Below are 19,305 nucleotides of genomic sequence, written 5' to 3' on the forward strand. Positions count from 1 at the left end.
GGCCAGTGAAGTACTTTTTGAATTGTAGTTGCTGTTGTGAAGAAGGAAACACAGTAGTCAATTTTACGCACAGCAATCTCCCATAAACAGCAATGTGACCAGATAATCAATCAAGGGATAAATATCGGCCTGGACACTCGCAATAACACCCCTGTGCTTCTCTGAAGTAGTACCATGGCATCTTTTAAATCCAGCAGTGCAGGCAGGCAAGGCCTCAGTTTAATTTCTCAGCCAAAAGACATCAGGTGGAATTTTCCCATCCCGCTCGCCACGGGAATTGTAGCGGGCGGGACACGGACAATGCAAAGGTCCGTTGACCTCGGGCAGGAATTTCTGGCCTTGGGGCAAACGCTGCCAGCAAAATCCCGCCCATCATCTCTAACACTACAGCACACCCTCAGTACTGTACAGGAACAGTAGCCATGATTCTTGAGCTCAAGTCCTGGAGCAGGACTTGAACCTGTAACTTTATAACTCAGCTGAGCACGCTACAACTGACACCCAAGAGCTCTATTTGGAACTCCACAAAGTAACCCTGCAACTAAGCATTTTCAGAGAGAAAATAAGGCTTAGAATTGACATTGCACTGCTGTGGTTATTGTCTGCTTTTCATTTAGGCTGTGACTGCCATAGTTTTCAGTGGTGTTGATGGTCACTTTGGATCTGGAGCATTGTGGTGATGTTTAGCAGTTGAGAGGTTGTTGTATTTGATTAGGCCTGTCCTTTTTTTAAAGCTAATCCTCGAGTGCTCGGTAAATAGCATATCCTGTGATTAACCCGAGGCTGATTGGGAGGGAAGTATCTGTACTTATGAACTGGTTATAAATTTCTTGCTGGCACCTATATCTGGGGAGAGGCAAGGTCAGAAAGACAGCAGGAAGCGTATTTTAAACAAAGTTAAAGATAAGACTATTAAGTCTGCCGTTTGCAGTGTCACTGATGCATGGTAGATATAAGACTTTTATTCATTTTTACCTACTTGTTAAAGAGAAAAATTTTGTTGGCGCACACATTCTGTCCAGGGTTTCATTAAAAATAGTAAGACATAAGATGAATGAAAACATAGTAACTGTCAAAGCCACTATATAACTTCATCCATAATCATGCTCTGTAAATACCATGAGTACACTTCCAATCTAGTGTATGAATTATTAAAATGATTTGATCAATTGCCCCAATAGTTCATTCAATAAAAATTGATTTTGTTTCAAAGCTGAAAGAGAAAATAACCATTTTATGCAGAAAATAAAGAGTGTGCTGATGAGATTGCTTCATATTACTCTTAAAATGAGAAAATATCACATTCAGCAAGTAGTTAAATGAAGCAAAAATCATTCAAAAGGTGTTCACTGTTCCAAATTGCTTTTAGTAGTCCCCATCCTATAGACTAAACAACACCACCTTTAGTTTATAAAGTATCTATCACATAGTGAAATGTCACAGCAGCCAACCTTCATGAATCTGGTCATTTGAAATGGGGATAAAAACAGAAAATTCATTCCCAGTAAACATTTAGCAGCTAAGGCAGCATCTGTGGAGAGCAATTTGCATTAATGTTTACTTTCAGGTTGTTAGATCTCGCTTTCACAAGCTGCTAGCTTTAGGATGGGTCTGGTGCAGTATAAAAGCAGCTTCCAAGTACTTGTAGACCTCAATGGCCTGGTTTCTGTAAGGACTCCATTCCTTGCTCCCAGTCTCTCAGCCTCCATTCGCTCGCTCGCCCGCCTGCTCACAAGACCTTTATAAACTTAGCTGAATATGGCAGCTGATGTTGATTAACAAAAAGGGGAATTTTTTCCAGGCTGCTCTTCTTTGCCCGTTACGTCCTGGATCGCTGGCCAGAGGTTTCTGTTGCAGCGAGGAGTGGAAGTTGTTGTTTGGAAGATTATAGAATTCTACAATGCAGAATGAGGCTATTCGGCCCATTGAGTTTGTACTGACCACTATCCCAACCAGGCCCTATTCCCATTGCCCCATGTATTAACCCTAGCCAATCACCTGACACTAAGGGGCAATTTAGCATGGCTAATCCACCTAATCCGCACATCTTTGGAATGTGGGAAGAAACCAGAAAAAATCCATGCAGTCACACAGAAAACATGCAGACTCCACACAGACAGTGACCCAAGCCAGGAATCGAACCTGGGTCCCTGGCACTGTGAGGCAGCAGTGCTAACCACTGTGCCATCCATATTATCCAATCTCTTCTCATTCAGTAGTGGAGTCTTGTACTAGTGGGAGGTAGGTGGATATGTCAGAGAGCTGACATTCAACTTCTGACAAGTAGAGGTCTGTTTGCCAGACAACAACAGTATTGGTCTTGTCAGCAGGTTTGATGACAATGTTAGGGTTGGATCTTAGAAAACTGAGTGCAGCATGTTCAGGGGAGATTTATTAGAATTAGTGACATAGGCAGAGAAATTGAAGCAGCTGATGGTCTGCTGACAGTTCACGATCCAGAAATCTGGAGTGGGTACAAGGCCAGAGGGAGGGGTCCAGGTAGGGTTGGCAACAGGTGGACATGTTCCGAGAGATGTTGGCAGAAGTAATGTCATGGAAAGCTGGTGCCATGGCGCAAACAAGTCCTAATGAAAGAGGAAAAAAACACCCAAGTTTAATTAGAGAAATGGGTCAAACTGGCAATGAGGGTGAATAATGTTGGAAGTTTAGAGATAAAAATGCTTTACTCTTAACAGGCTCAATTTAAGGCTTGAATTTGATTGGGTTATGTTGCATCGGATGTAATGTCCCCACATTGCAGAGCTTCATGATGAGAAGTACAGTTTCTTCCCCTACAATAGTGACCGTTAAGGGGCTTCTTGACAAATAGAAGAAAAGGATGGGAATGGAGGGATATGGTCCCCAGAAGGGTAGAGGGTTTCAGTTGAGTCGGGCAACTTGGTCGGTGCAGGCTTGGAGGGCTGAAGGGCCTGTTTCTGTGCTGTAATTTTCTTTGTTCTTTGTTCATGGTGGTTGTTCATAAGTTGGTCCAGAAATCCAAATTTTGTTTAAAAATATAGTTTTAAAATCTCCCAGATTGCTGCTTTTGACCACAAGGAGATTGATGTGCATTCTTAACCATTCCCAGGGTGTTGGCACCACGCATTCCAGGTGGAAATGAATATCGGAAATGAATATGAAGTCCGCTGTGTAGGGTGTTAGAGGCACTCTGCCAAAGAAGTGAGTGTGGAGGGAAGATGATGGAATAAAAACTCAATATTTTGCTGAGTCCATTTCAGATGGGGGCTAAGGGGATAAATCCAAGGTCTTTACTGAGGACAAATCAGAGAAGGGAAGGTCAGAAGGTTTTGTGAATGTACCACGAAGGGTGATTATAGGAAGAAAGGACAGGATCAAAGGGAAGTGAAAAGGAAGCAGGGGTGTTGGTCAGCTCAGTTGGCTGGACAGCTGGTTTGTGATTCTGAGTGACAGCAACAGCACAGGTTCAATCCCACACTGGCGCTGTTATTCTTGAAGGCCCTGCCTTCTCATCCTTGGTGGCACAGTGGTTAGCACTGCTGCCTCACAGCTCCAGGGACCTGGGTTTGATTCCCAGCTTGGATCACACTCTGTGTGGAGTTTGCACATTCTCCCCATATCGGTGTGAGTTTCCTCCAAGTGCTCCAGTTTACTCCCACAATCCAAAGATGTGCAGGTTGGGTTGATTGATCATGCTAAATTGCCCCTTAATGTCCTGGAATGCTTGGTTAGAGGGATTAGCAGGGTAAATAGGTGGAGCTACGGGAATAGGCCATGTATGTGTGGTCGGTGCAAATTTGATGGGCCAAATGGGCTCCTTCTGCAGAGATTCTATGATTCTAAGGAGCCAGAGAAGTGTTGGTACCACTGAGATATTGAAGCTCATAATCCTTAACACCTGAAAGGAAGAAGATTGTTTTTTCCAGTTGTCAGTTTGGTTAAGTGGTTCTTGTTGCAGACTTGCAAAATAATGGGCTTTAGCCTTGCTAAAGGACTGACCAATGACATAATCTGAGTGAAGACTTCAGTGCAGGACTGAGGGACTGCTGCATTGTCAGAATATATCATAGATGTGAAGTATCCCGTAACATCATTCAACAAAAAACTGGAATATATCCTGACCAACGTTTCTTCCTCCGACAAACCAATTAATCAATAATTTAGTCATTGCTGATTTTTTGGGACTTATTGTTTTTTTGCCAACATAACAACAATGACTAAGAACATAAGAAGTAGGAGCAGGAGTGGACAGCCTGTCTAATCTGCTCCACCATTCAGTATAATCATGGCTTCAACTCCAGTTTCCACCTGCTCTCCATATCATTTGATTCCGAGAGACCAAAACTCTGTTTATCTCAGCTTTAAATATGTTCAATGATGGAGCATCCACAACCCTTTGGGGTGGAGAATTTCAAAGATTCTCAGTGCTTTGAGTGAAGAAATTTCGCCTCATCTCAGTGTCAAATGATTGGCCCCCTTATCCTGAAAATGTCCCCATGTTCTGGATTCCCCAGGCAGGGGAATTAATGTCTCACTATCTATTGTGTTGAGCCCTTTCAGAATCTGGAATGTTTCGGTAAGATTACCTCTCAGTCTCCTAAACCTCAGAGAGAACGGGGCAAAATTTTAAGGTCCCCTGCCAGCGGATTTGTATGTTGGTTGACCTGTAAAATTCCCTCAGTGGCCTTCCCGCCACCCTCCCATCCACTCTGACCTGTCCGTATTTTAACATGAGGTGGGCAAGGCCCAGAGTGACCCTAACATCCTTACCCCAATTGAGCTCCTTTCTTAAAAGGCTACTTCTCACCTGGCCTCAGTTTTTAGGCTGATGGTAGGAGTTCAGGGGCAGGGGGAAGCTGGGCTTTGAGTTGGAAGTCGGGAGCCTCAAGGGGCCCCCTTTCCACCTTCCCCCAGTTGTCACCCCCCCAAAGTGCTTCCTCCTTCCCTGGCCTCACAATCAACATCCCCCTCACCCCAGGCTTCTTGCCCCCTCAGTGCTGCAAGATTTCCACACCTACCAATCCTGGAACCAGGACTTAGAATCTGTGAATTGTTTATTGTTCTACACATGGCCACTGGGTACTATTGGGACTACAGAGGCTTCTGGCCAATCAGATTGGCCAGTGGCTCTCTGAGGCTGGACTTCTGTCTAAGTGGGTGCACGAAAGTCCTGTCTCCAGCCTATTAATGCTCCTTGGAGCATCAAATGGCCATGGGGTTGTGGTGATTGGCAGGGATGCATTCCTCACTGCCTCTGCAGTTACCATCCAAAAAATCTTGCCCATAGAACATCGAGTACATCGTAAAAATGATAAGTCAAAGATTACTGGGGTAGGCAAAAAAGTGGCATTACACAGTCCAATCAACCATGATCTTACTGAATGGTGGAGCAAGCTCAGTGGGCTAAATGATCTACTCCTGTTCTTGTTTCTTATGATCTTTGGCTATGAAGGATTGGAAATTTCTTTCGTGTGTTGAAAGCACTACAGTAATGCACTTTTTTCTTTCTCTCCTCTGAAATTGGCGACTCTGCTTTATGGGGGATTGGTAGTGAAACCTACAGGCCATCATTGTGAGATTCTACATGCCAGCACACTTATATCCTTTGCTTCTATCCATTCCAGATTTATTAATCCAACCTGTATTTCCATTGGTTCACATGATGCCAAAAACCCACTCATTGATAATTATGAAACTAGGTGAATAATAGCCACTTCCTGAAATCTTTAGAGTTGCGATGAACATGTGTTTAATAACTTAAATATAAACTATAAGTCAATTGGATCTCCACCAGGATGCAAACATAACTGTTGAATGTACATTTTGCCAAATGTAATTAACTCTACTAACCTTGTGACTTTTAGATTCTTCAGGGTCTTGTGGATGTTAGACTGCCTCACAATGACTTTTACCGTGAATGTAAGACATTTTTCTTTAATAGATGTTTCACTCTTTGCTGTAAATTAGTTGACATAAACCTATAACTGCTTACGATTAGTGGAGACGATGTGGCAGAATTTTCTGGGGGTACTAGGACACTGATTCTGATTCTTGGTGATCCATGTCTTCATTATAACATCTTAGGAACTCAAATTATTATCTGCTACGATAACTTAGAAGTGACCCACTTCAATAAAGCTAATGGAACAACTGCCACATCATTCAAGATGATTTATGCCTAGATACAAAAAATAAAATCAGAGTCCTTACAAAGAATTACATTGAATGTGCAGCATGGAAATAGGCATTTGGCCCAAATGCTCCATGCTAGTGTTTCTGCTTTGCACCCTTCTTTAGCCCTATCCACCCTTATCTCTCTCCTAATTCTTGGTTTCATTATACATATAAATAGCTTTATGAAGTAATCTCTGTGTGACAATTTATAATTGGAAGCTGAATAGAGTTACATAAAAATTCCATTAATTCTAATGGAGTTAACTATCCCCTCCCCCAGACCAAATCAAATCAGTTAAACCTTAAGTTTAAAAGTGTAAATATTTATTACATTAGGGATAGTTGGGTTGCCTGGAAAATACACCATTGGGCGAAGACAGGCCCATAACTCTTCTTAAATGCTATTGTGTAGATCAGGTTATTAATCCATGCATTAGGATCTCAAAGTAGAACTTAGGAACATTAGTATAAGAGTGGGCCATTCAGTACATCTTTAGTTAACAAAAGCCTCAATCTCAGTTTTAAATTTAACATTTGATCTGCAATGATCTCACCTACTTACTTTAAAACCCTGAGGTTTGTCACTTTTTAGTGCCATTAATTTCTTTGTGATTGTAATTTTGCTCATCTGGGCAAGTCCCTGACCCTGATTCAATATTACTTTCCTTGAGATGTCTGACACACTGTCTTCCTCCACAGTAAATACTGCTGCAAAGTAATTAATCAACATGCCTGTTAGTTCTTCATTTTCATTAATAATATCACCACCAGAGTACCCGGAGGAAACTGATGCAGATATGGGGAGAATGTGCAAACTCTACACAGACGAATTGAGCCCAAGTCCCTGGCACTATGAGGCAGCAGTGCTAACCACTGTGCTCTCCACACACTACCCATTATTATACATGAAAACTGTAAAGAGTAGGACAGAGAGAGGATGGCAATAGCACTTAATTCAACTATAAATAATCATGTGTTTTTAGTGGAAGATAATCCATTTTAATGACAGAAATAACTCCTCAGAAGCTGGTGTCCCTTCAGCAGATTCCCTTTATTGACAAACGCTATTTCACTCCTAAGAGTGTTTCAAGTACAAAGTCTATATATATATATATAGTGAAATTCCCTGTTTATCTCAGTCAGGGAGCTCATACTCTAAGAAGCCAACCTCATGGGCCTCGTTGAGGTCATTACACTTGGTTTCCTCCCACAGTCCAAACATGTGGAGGATAGGTGGATTGGCCATGCTAAACTGTCCCTTAGTGTCCAAAGACATGTAAGTTAGGTGGATTAGCCATGGTAAACATGCAGGTCTAAGGGGATAGGGCAGAGGGGATGCAGATTGGGATGCTCATTCAGAGAACTGGTGTAGACTCAATGGGCCAAGTGACTATTTCTGCACTGTAGGGATTCTATGGTTGTAAGGCTGTATTGTATGTGAAAAGTACCTCACTCATGCCCAACCTTTATGTGTAAACATGGTGTGCTATTTGACTATGTGGGATACCACAGCTGAGTCTGATCCTGTCCTCGCCAGACTTCCAGATTGGCTACACAACATTGGACAGCAATCAGGAGAAAGTACCTAGTGGGATTGTTGAAATCAATATAATGTCCCCATTTCCATCCCAACTGAGATTATTAATTTAGTGAAAGTAGAACAAAAAAGGGAAAGAAATATTATATAGAGGGTGTGATAAGCGAGGTAAACAGAAGTTTTTTTGAACAATTACATTTTTAAAGAAAAATCTCCAGTGAAAAGATTAAAAACTAGACTAATACCATGAATGAACAGTCGTTATATGAGGAAAGTTTGGGAGATTAGGTTTATATCCACTAGATTTTAGAGAAGTAAGGGACAACTTTTAAGGTCCTGCGGGGTATTGTCAGGGTAAATTTGGAAGATGGTTCCTTTTGTTGGAGACTCTATAATGAGGAGTCACTGTTTAAATATAAAGGGTTACTCATTTGAGACGGAGATAAGGAAAAAATGGTCTCTCGAGGATTGAGTTCAAACTCTCTTCCTCAAAGGGAAATGGAAACAGTGCCTCTGAATATTTTTAATACAGTGCTAGATTGATCCTTGATTGACAAGGGAGTGAAAGGTTATTAGGGGTAGGCAGGAATATGGGGTTGAAGTTACAATCGCGTCAGCCATGATCTTGTTGAATGGCAGAGTAGGCTTGAGGGGCTGACTGGTCTATTCCTGCTCCTCATTCATATGCTATTTCAAGTCAAACCTGGGGAGAATATCTTGCTTTTATATGTAGTTGATACACTTACTCCATCTGGTGGCTGTTGCGTGGAGAACACTAATGATGGTCTCTCTTCTGTTCTCATGTCATTCAGTTTCTCATCGTTTAGTTGTTGAGTGTAACTTTCAATTTTGGCAGGGAATTAAAAAGGGATGATATTGGATTAGCCACACATTGTACACCCTGGCTCATTTTCCTTATTACTGAAGAATTTTCTTTAACCTCCCAAATCCAAAACCTCGGACAGCTGGTCGGACAAGGGCAGCAGGGACATAGGAACACCATCACCTCCAAGTACCCCTTTAGGTCACACATTCTCATTTGGACATGTATGCACTTTCACCACCTGCACTGCAAAAGTTCAAGAATGAACACCACATTTTCAAAGTGCAGCAAGGGGATAGGGAGATTAGTGGGGTAAGTACACGGGGTTACGGAGATAGGGCCAGGGTAAGGTGTTCTGTTGGAGAAGTAGTGCAGACTCAATGAACCGAAAGACTTCCTTCTGCACTGTAGGGATTCTATGAAAATAAATGAAAAGAAGCTCACATCCCAAATAATATACAAGTTTTAAACTATGATTACAACATTCAAAGTTATAATTGCCTGAATGCTCTTTTGGCCCTTTTTATGGCTTTATCCATCTGCATTTATCTTTTTAGAAAATTACTTACTTAAACCCACTAAGTGTTTTTATTCCTCTATGCTGTGCAGCATCTTTTCATTAAATATATACTTTAATTCCTCACTTCTCCTCCTAAAGTGCAGTACCTCATATTTCTCCATGTTAATTATACCTGTGGTCTACCAGACCATTCTACTAACACGTCTAGTTCTTCCTGAAACTTTTCCACCACCTCATCATTTGCCAAACACTGCATTTCTATTTTGAGTAAATTTGGAAATTGTGTATTTTGTATTCAGGCCCATCCAAAGTAAACTTTGAGGTAGATTACTTCTGACCCTTCTCCAATCTAGGCAACATCGATTAACCCCAATTTTTGTTACACTGTACATCACCAAATAATGGTGTCTGCCATTATTTAGACTTGCTGTGGTTAAGGTTTTTTCCATTCTTTTCATGGCAAGTTGCCAACAGTGTGAGCTAGCAACACCAGACATATTTTCTTCCACCTTCTTCCGTCAGGAAAAAGATACAAAACTCTTGAGATCGTGTACTAACCGACTCAAGAACGGCTTCTTTCCTGCTGCCATCAGAATTTCAAATGGATCTACTTCATATTAAGTTGATCTTTCCCTACACCCTAGCTATGATCGTAACACTATATTCTGTACCCTCTCCTTTCCTGCTGCCATTTGTACTCTACAAATAGTATGTTTTGTCTGTATAGCATGCAAGAGACAATACTTTTCACTGTATCCTAATACATATGACAATAATAAGTCAAATCAAACCACAATGTAGGCAATTAGACATCTGGAAACTGAGTGAACAGGAAAAGCAACTGTAATAAAAAATAAGATTTAAGGGATTGAGAAATTAATGGCGCAAAAACTGAGAAGCCAGTGTAAATTAAAGTGAGTGAATTCAACATCAAATCCAGTGAAGAAAGAGAAGTAAAGAGAGAACATGAAATGAGAATAAGTGCAAGAGAAGAGACAAAGTGAAAGTAAAATAAAAATAACATTTTAAAATTGTTTCAGCATCAATTAAAACCTGAAAGAATAAGGAGCGACACTATTGATAGTTACTTTTCAGTGCCAGTGAGGATCCTAGGCAGTATTTAACACTGAACACATTGTTAAAAGAATCTTTGATTATCCAAGCTTAATTATATAATCAAGGATCTTAAATGGCTCCAAAGATGGCACCTTTGCATTACTTTATACAGCCTGCTCAAATTTTCTGTCATGAGTTTAGTTGTATCTGTTGCATTAATACAGCAATTTCATACTATTTGATCATCTCAGTAGTGAGCCAAACAGCAAGATGGTGTTTTCGCAAAGCTAACACTCCAGTAGTGCATCTCGATGAGCAACTTTTGTTTTTTTGCTTTTAGTCAAGCATTTGCTGAAGTTGCTGTATCATTTGTGAACTCTGTTAGTCTTGCTGTTATTTTGATGCATTGTGGTCTATTGCTTATTATATCAGACACCAGAATTTCTGCGAGTCAAATGAAGTTCAAACACTTTTGAATGCTGCCACCAAAAAGTAGTTTTATCTATGATTTTAAAAGAAGCTCTTATTCTTTCTTGGGTTAAATATCTTTCAGTTAAGTTTTTAATTTTATGACTTGTTCAATTCTTTCCCCTGTGACTTGGATAGTGTTTCTGGAAATAGTTGGAGAAAACTCAAGGCACACATTGCAGGAAAACATGAAACTAATCAGAGCTCCGACTCAGGTCATTTGGGGAAAGCAGGACCAGGTAAAAATCTGTAACTATTATTTTTATATTCTTTTGCAGTTATATCACTGGCCTAATGATGTACCGGCACAGAAAAAAAATCTCTTGTTGAACCTCACACTTCAGCTACTTACTTACAATTTGAATTCTAATGCAGAAATTATTGGCACTATTTTTCTTAGAAGGAAAACACTAGCTTTCATACAGTAGATTTCATAATCCTAATATGTTTGAAACAAAAGCCTGGCAGCCAATTTGTGAAAGAAATCTCACAACACCAGCTTAAAGTCCAACAAATTTATTTGCAGCAAACGCCCCCAGCTTTCGGAACACGTTGTTCCTTCATCAGGTGGGTGTTGTGAAATTTCTTTCTGTTTTACTCCAGTCCAATGCTGGCATCTCCACATCATGACAGCCAATTTGTGCGCAGCTAGGTCTGAGAAATGGCAACGAGATAGTAAGTCAGCCAGTCTGTTCAGTAGTGTTGATTGAGGGATAAATATTGGTCAGAACATTGCAAGAATTCCCCAGATAATGCCAGAGAACTTTTACATCTACCTTAGAGATCAGATGGGGGTACTTCCTCAGTACGGCATTGAAATAATGGCATAGATTGGGACGCGATCTTTCCAGGAAGATAGCATGCCAGGCTTTCATGCTGGCGTCAACCGGTCTCATGCCAGAACTGTTTTATCCCCCTCCCCCTAAGTTTTCAAACTTCGGGGGAAGATCGTCCCCTATATGTTCAAGTCTTGGAGCGGGGCTTGAACCTATAACTTTAGTGATTCATGAGGAGAGAATGCTACCACTGAACCAAAGCTGAAATCACCTGATAAGACGTACAAACAAAATTATGATGAGAAACACTATCCAAAACCATAACTAATGGGTAAATCAACTATTTTCCTTTGGTTTTTCACTCCTGAATAAATTGAATCCTGTTGGGGTACAATTCCGTAAATACTTAGTTAGCCAAGTGCTTATACTATCAATGTAGGTGGAGTAGGACCTTGTAGCAGAATCGGTTAAAAGTGAGATTAATACACCATTAACTTGGAAGAAGTACAGAAAGAAAACTTGTAATTTCTTTAAATAGTTTGTGGAGTCTGTAATTGTTTTTAAGGATGTAGGAAAGTGTTTTGAGATCTTGCATCAATTGTGAAGGGATCAATTTTATGGGATAAGAAGAAATACTGATCGACATGATCGCTGGCGACCCTTAATCTGGAAGCAGTACTGACAAGAAGCAAGCTAAAAAAGTGAGACAAGGGAAAGGAGCTGCAGGGTGAACGCTCAGAGGTAGACACAGAGGAAGCAGACAAAGGCAGAAAGATAGAGAACTCTTGTGAAAAGAAGCAAATCGCTCTCAGGAAGAAGTTGGTTCATTTTCTGGTAGCAAAAGAGAAAGGAGCTCTTGGAGGTACTCACAAATTGGTTAAAAAGGTCAAAAACCTGGAAAGCATGTGACTACTATTGCTTAGACTCGCTGCAAATCAGGGTGTTTTCCCAGAAGTGACCAAACAGTGAACCCCGTTGTTATTGGTCAGTTAATTGAAAAGAAACTCTGGAACTGCACTCCATCAAAATTGTTGTGACCCACGGAAGAGCAGGTTCAGACAGATGTGCCTTGCTGATGATAATGGCAAAAACTCGGAGGTGAAAGCTATTGTCAGATAGGGCTCCTGATATACCCTGCAGGAATAAAGTACAGCAGACAGTGGATCCATTTAGCTATGTAGTGCCACATTTACGCAAGAAAGAATGGGAATGGTAATGATTGCAGCAGATATATCAACAATATAGCAGATATAGCAACAATTTGAAGTGAAATTTACCTTTTAAAGTATCATTTGCCCATGGATCTGTATTTAATTTGCGTGTGTAGGTTTTGATTCACGTTCAAGTAAAACTGGAATGTTGTTGGTAATTTCTTCATCTGGATGTCATTCAGTAAATTTAACTATTCTGATTATATCTTTCCTCCACTGGGATTGTAACAATGGTGATCTAAATGTTTCTGTTCCTTTTTCTTCTTGTGGCCAGGTACTGGATGTCTCTGGAGCTGGAGTCCTTGCTGATAGTATTCCTGGCTGTAGAGTGGACCTCTTGGAAAACTGCGGCCATTCTGTGGTAATGGAGCGGCCCCGCAAAAGCGCTAAAATTATCCTGGAGTTTTCAGGTTCTCTGCAAAACACAAGATCAGAAAGCAATAAGAAATTAGCCTAACATTTAGAAATGAAAGCTGTATTGCTTTGGATTGCAAATAAAATGAGATGCTGTGATAATTTCCCAGGAAACAATATGACTTGACTGAATACTGATGCCCCAATTACCTGTATTAAGTTTTTGGTGGTGCTTTCAAATTACATAAACACAATTTTGAAAGACAGAGAGTATTGCCAGCACATTAAAAGCATGCAGTATAAAAAGGAATATAAATGACAGAAAAGCACTATTCTTTACCAGATTTCCCACACTAGGCAACTCTTCATTTTGGCAAATTATGTTTCACCATTTAATGGCATCAGCAATACAATACCTTCCCATTTTCAGTTCAAGGCTAGATTCCTAAAATGCACAAATTACTACCATAATTTATTAAATATGTAATTTATATTTTAGAAATTAAAATTATTTTTTTTTCTTTCTGATTGCTTGATTCCTACATTTTAAATCTGTAGAAGGTGGTTTCAAAGCTTTTGTGGTTAGTAGTAACTCTTTCAACAATAATGTTGTAAGGAAGGTACAGTTGCTATCAGTACTGTTTAGCAGAGATTCTCTTGTAGTTTTGGTAGGGAATTGCACTTATGTGGCTATTTGTTTGTAACAATGTACCATGATAAAAAGTTCTCTATAGATCTATTGCTAAAAGTCACAACGATAATAAACATTGTGAACATAATTCTGCACAATATTATCTGCTTTAACAGAGGTAACAAGTTGGGAAATAAATAAATTCTATTAACTTTGGAACATTTATTCGAACTGAAACACAATTTAATACTTTAAAAATAAATTAGAGCTGGGCAAAGAGATTAAGTGGATTAAACAATGAAAAAGTTCACTGAAGACATCTTTAAAAATGTAAGACTTTCGTACTAAGTTTTAATCTTATAGATAAATTTTTGTGAAGAATGCTATCAAAAGTAAGATGTTGCTTTATCCACTCCTTTATTTCATTGTCTAGATTTTTCTCTGTTATCCAGCTGAACTGCGATGACTGTAGATCACTACACAAATAGGCTAAAGCTGTTTTCAGAAATGACTAAGATGTCCTGGCTGTTATTTCTTTATTCCAATCAATGAATTCTGTGAATTCTATTGCTATTGTAATGATTATACTTAATGAAATATTAGTAATGCATAAGTAATCTGATGATAGACAGTCTTATTTTCTTTTAAATTCAGGGTGCAAATTTAAATTATTTTAGCAGTCAAGTGCTGCAATCCCACTGAGTTGAGAGGGGAACACATATATTTTAATCATACTCCCAACTGTCAGTTCAATTTGCCTACAGTCATTCAGCAAGTTGCACTAACTCTTGGATTATGACCATGGAGTGTTGCATCTCTAAAGAGAGGTAAAAAAAAAAGCAGCATCCATCATGCTCCAATCGAGAATGCTTCTGTTCAGCAGTTGCTCGCTGTGGAGTTGTTCATGGTACGGAATCCTGTTGGTTGAAGCAGTAGATATGATAGCTTTACGGGTCTAATGGGAAGTAGTGTGGTTTACCGTGGATAATGTTATTTTTGACTGAGACAGAAATGTCCTTGTTAGTGGATATTTTAAGACCAAGGTAACCATCCACAGCCTGAGATATGTTTTGCCAAGAAAGTTATCTCTCACTGAAAGCATTGTAAATATGTTAATATTGACATTATGCTCCAAAATTGGATTCAACAATATCCTTCCATCTCTATGACTGGGGGTTAAATACAAAACTGCTAGGAAAACTGATACAGAAAGGAATAAGAAGGAAACTGTTTTCATCTCTCTCTTTTTTTACTGATAAGGATCTAACTGTATGAATTGAAATAGGCCTAGTTAATTGATATGTAATATGATTTTGCAACAGCAAACTGCTATCAAATGCAACACAATGGGCAGGCTTGCTTACAGTCCATGAGGATATATACATCATGGAAAAGAATGCATCCAATGGGGATGATTTCCTGGAGCTGATGTATCAATTTGGGTGAATTGGGGAAGTTTTGCATTTTCAAAGTTTGTTCTGTTTAACCTTGGAGATACTAAGTTGTGTTACCACCTATAATGTGAGTGCATGTTTCATTTGTTGGTTTTGCTTATTGTTCATCTTTCTCAACATAAGTGCAAAATGTAATAAAATGATTATCCTTAATTTCTAAAACCTTTTTCTGGCTTAAAATACTGAAAGAAAGCATAAATAAATGATAACGGACCATATAGTGGAAAAATCTAACTTTCCTATAAGGTACTATTAAGTAGCCTCTATTCTATTTATTGTAGATTGTCAATAAGGCAATGGTAAAAAACTGTAAAAAAAAAATCCAACAGACTCATTCAAGAAAATCACCTCGCCTGTTGGAATAATCAGTCATTTTTCACAAGAACAGGTTTGATAAATGTGGTTTCTTTGAAAAAGTCATTGTTCAACCTAGTAATTCAATATATGTTGCAATTGCTAGCAAATGTTTTAGTTCCCCTGATAGACATTTGAATTATCTAGATACATGAGTAAATAAATGCTGTCATAGAGTACAAGAAGTTGCTAGTAAAGAAGGATGAAAACAAATTTCTTTTTACCTCTTCCATTTTGACTACATTCAATAAAGATTAATGTACAGTAAGAATCTTAAGTATGCATGTTGTAGGATAAAAATAAAATAAACCTTCTGACCAATGTTGTTGCTCTCAATTCACTTCTTGCACTTCATTTTCATTCCATTTCAAATATCTTTAGACCCTAGTAACCCTGTTTGAGTATTGCTGAAAAAGGATGCATGTTGTTATCAAAGTTTTTTTAAATCATGCAGTCATTAGGACAGATTTGCAAGAATCCCAATGCTTCATGAGAGGGCTGATTGCCCACTTGCCAACCAATCAGCACTTTCTTCTCATATAGTATAAATTGTTGTTCCCATTAGAACTGGTATTTTTGTGACTATGTCCTGATGAGTGCAAGATGGAAAGCTTTGACAGCATGCAACTTTTTCCAGCAATATTCAAGTTTTATATATTAGCACGACAATTTAATCCCGCGCTCTTTATTCTTTTTTTCTTATCGATGCCTCACATCTTCATGACTTCTCAAACTACCCAATAATTTTACCATGGATCAAACATTAGGACTATCTCTCCACCACCCTTTGCAGTGACTTCTTTTAAAAACATATCCTGTGTATTTTTTTTAGGATTGGAGTTAGGTGTTATATTGACAGAACTTAACCGGCCTACAGAAGTTCTTAAAATGAAATGTCCAGTGAGGCATTTAGTTCTTTAGTCTTTGCACACATCTTCTTTCCTTGATCTACCAGACCTTCACATCAGCTTACCTTATCTCATCCAATACTGTTCCCCTTAATCAGTTCCACACTCCCTCAAAATGTCCCATCTCCAGCCTTCAAACTAAGGTTTCAAGATTCATATTTATCTGTTACTAGTTATTTATGCTCAGAGTTGCTGAAAAGATCTATTAATGAGCTGTTCCATAGTACCTAAGCAGTCTAAAACTCTTAAGTTCATATCAGATTATTGAACCACGGATTCACTAAGGTAAGTTCTGTGTTAGTTCAGGGCACATTAATTTTTGCATTTCAGCAAGCACCTTAGGTAGGTAAGGAAAACAGGAAATCCTGTAACTTTGTAGTTTGGTGTTTTGAGTGCCAGAATGACTATAATTGCAGGTAACAATCTGAATGTTTGTTTTCTCCGGACATAGTAAAAGAAGGGGGGGAGGGGTACGTACATAGTGACCAAAAAGGAGAATGCACTAAGGAGGAAGATGCTGTTGAAGGCTTAATGGAAGAGGTGTTAGTTGAGATATGGCATGGTTTATGAGGAGAGGGTTTTGGAAAGGTTGGCTGTACTTAAACTCGGTAAGTACGAGGACCAAATCAGATGTATCCCAGGAGACGGAGGGAAGTGAGAGAAGAAATTGCTGAGGCACTGGCCATAATCTTTCAATCCTTAGATATGGTGCCAGAGCACCTGAGAGTTGTAAATGTTACACTCTTGTTCCAAAAAGGATGCAAGGTTAATCCCAGTGACTACAGGCAGTCAATTTAATCTTAGAAGTGTGAATGTTTTGGAAACAATAATCCGGGACAAAACTAACAGTCACTTGGACAAATGTTGATTGATTTAAGGAAACCCAACACAGATTTGTTAAGGGTAAATTTTGTTTAACTAATTTGATTGAATTTTTTTGATGAGGTTACAGAGAAGGTTGATGAGGGTAATGCTGTTGATGTGATATGCATGCAGTTCCAAAAGGCATATCACATTGCTTATGAGCAAAGTTATAGCTCAAGGAATAAAAGGGACAGTGGCAGCATGGATATGCAATAAAACCAGAAGATGCTAGAAATATTCGGATCAAGAGGCGATTGTGGAGAAATACAATAACATTACCTAGAAATAACCAATTCTGGGAACTGCACCTAAGGAAGAATGTGAAGACATTGGAGAGGGTGTGGAAAAGTTTATGAAAATGATTCTGGGGATAATTGACTTTAATTCTGTGAATAAATTGAGTTTATTCTCCTTAGAGAACAGAAAATTAAGGGGTTTGATAGAGGTGTTCAAAATCATGAGGGGTCTAGAAGTATATAGGGAGAAACTTCCCATTGGTGGAATGGTCGTGAACATGACATGGATTTAAAATGATTAACAAAAAAACAGAGGTGATATGACAAAAAACCTTTTCACAGAGTGGTTAGAATCTGGGATGGTTTGCCTAATGGAGGCAGATTCAATCATGGGCTTTCAAAAGGAAATCAAATAATTTTCTGAAGAAAAAATATTAGCAGGTCCAGCGGGAAATGGCAGGGGAGTGCAACTGAGTTGCTCCCTGAGCAACCTCTCTGCTGTGGATTTCACCTTTCCCAACTTTAGTTTAATTCTGGTGCCAAAGTGATGGTATTAAGTAAGATAACCAGTCAATTACATTAAAAACTTTTCACAGGCACCAAACCAAGTACAAAACATTGATTATGCTTTATTTTTCAACCATTTCACAGAGTAAAATCTAGATTGGGACACCTGAGTTAAGGTCATTGAAATATAAACTATTAAAATGTTTTAATTATTTTAAAAATATCAGGAATTTTAATCATGGAGAAATTTGATATTCCACCACATAAAATTAATTTTTCAGGGCCTGAGAAGTTGTGCAAAGATAATTACCTTAGTACATTGCTTATGACCCAGTTCAACCTCACACAATACTGCATAACCTTTTCAATGGTTTTTACAGAGACCTGTAGCATATACAGTGGGGAGGTTAATGACAATTAAATGATTTCCATCTGTGAAGACTTGAACTGCACACTGTGCAAGAACCAAAAGAAGGCAATAAAAGCAGTGCCTGGATTTCTGTGTTTAACTGTACATATGCAGATAGTGAACGTCGAGTTTTTTGAACTTTGTTTTTACTTTTTATTTTCTCAACATAGATATAAATGAGTTAGAATTGGACATCTCATTAATCATCAGTGCTGTTGACAGCAATGTAAGACATTATGACAAAGGCAATTTTAGAGAATCAAATTATGTGTGCAGACAAGTATTGACATAGTAGATAAACAAGAATTTGATTATGATAACTGGTCTAAGTTTTTTCCTTCCATAGGGTACCAGTGGAAAAATATAGAAAATATATGAGAAAGATATGTTGGTTAAAAAAAAAGTTGATATAGAATAAATAAATGCAAATGAAAGAAACTGTAAGCAAGCATAGTAAGAGAAGAAGAAGAAAGAACAAATAAAATGAGTGGTGTTGGGTTGGGGCACTGTCTTTGGTTTAGTTCATGTGAACAATATTCCCATTAATGGGATTCGCCTTTGAAAGAATTTTTTATTCTGCAAGTGTAATGCTTGCATGATTCTTTCCATCTCAAATAGCTCTCTTGACTTTAGATAACCAAGATTCATAGGTTGGGTGTGAGGGTTTCAGCCAGTTAAGGCAGCTTTAGTGGCAGCTTTTTAAAAAAGTTGTAAAAGATAATTACGTGAGCATGGAGTTTTGACTGAATTACAACCACAAAGTCCAGGCTACTATGTTTCTGAATAAAAATCAATAGAAACTTTAGCCTTTTCTCAGCTTGTTTTTATCCTCTTTATTGTAGATAGCTAAACTTGATTTGCTCAGGTCTTTTTGTTTTAAAGACCACAAAAAAAAGGCACTCAAGCCACTCAGGAAATAGGAGATGGAAGTGTTTGCTTCTTCTTTCACATGTATATTTCCTCCTTTTTTGATCTTTCCACACAACAGTGGTATTACTGTTTCAAACATTAGGGGATGCCCAGAGTAACCTAATTACTTACTGT

General features: G+C 38.7%; 1 protein-coding gene across 4 annotated transcripts in view; it reads left to right on the forward strand.

Annotated features, from left to right (window-relative positions):
* The window catches only part of abhd6a (abhydrolase domain containing 6, acylglycerol lipase a), an 82,103-nt gene extending 66,449 nt beyond the window's left edge, over positions 1 to 15,654 (forward strand). For all 4 annotated transcript variants that reach the window (XM_080182915.1, XM_080182916.1, XM_080182918.1 and 1 more), the window contains 3 exons: positions 5,844 to 5,898; positions 10,696 to 10,796; positions 12,819 to 15,654. In XM_080182915.1, coding sequence (XP_080039041.1) covers positions 5,844 to 5,898; positions 10,696 to 10,796; positions 12,819 to 13,001 — 339 coding nt within the window. In that variant the 3' untranslated portion in view covers positions 13,002 to 15,654. The remainder of the gene's footprint in view (positions 1 to 5,843; positions 5,899 to 10,695; positions 10,797 to 12,818) is intronic.
* Positions 15,655 to 19,305: the final 3,651 nt, after the last annotated feature.

Source organism: Carcharhinus amblyrhynchos, chromosome 3 (genome assembly GCF_965287045.1).
Source record: "Carcharhinus amblyrhynchos chromosome 3, sCarAmb.v2.hapA, whole genome shotgun sequence".
NCBI classification, from domain to species: Eukaryota; Metazoa; Chordata; class Chondrichthyes; order Carcharhiniformes; family Carcharhinidae; genus Carcharhinus; species Carcharhinus amblyrhynchos.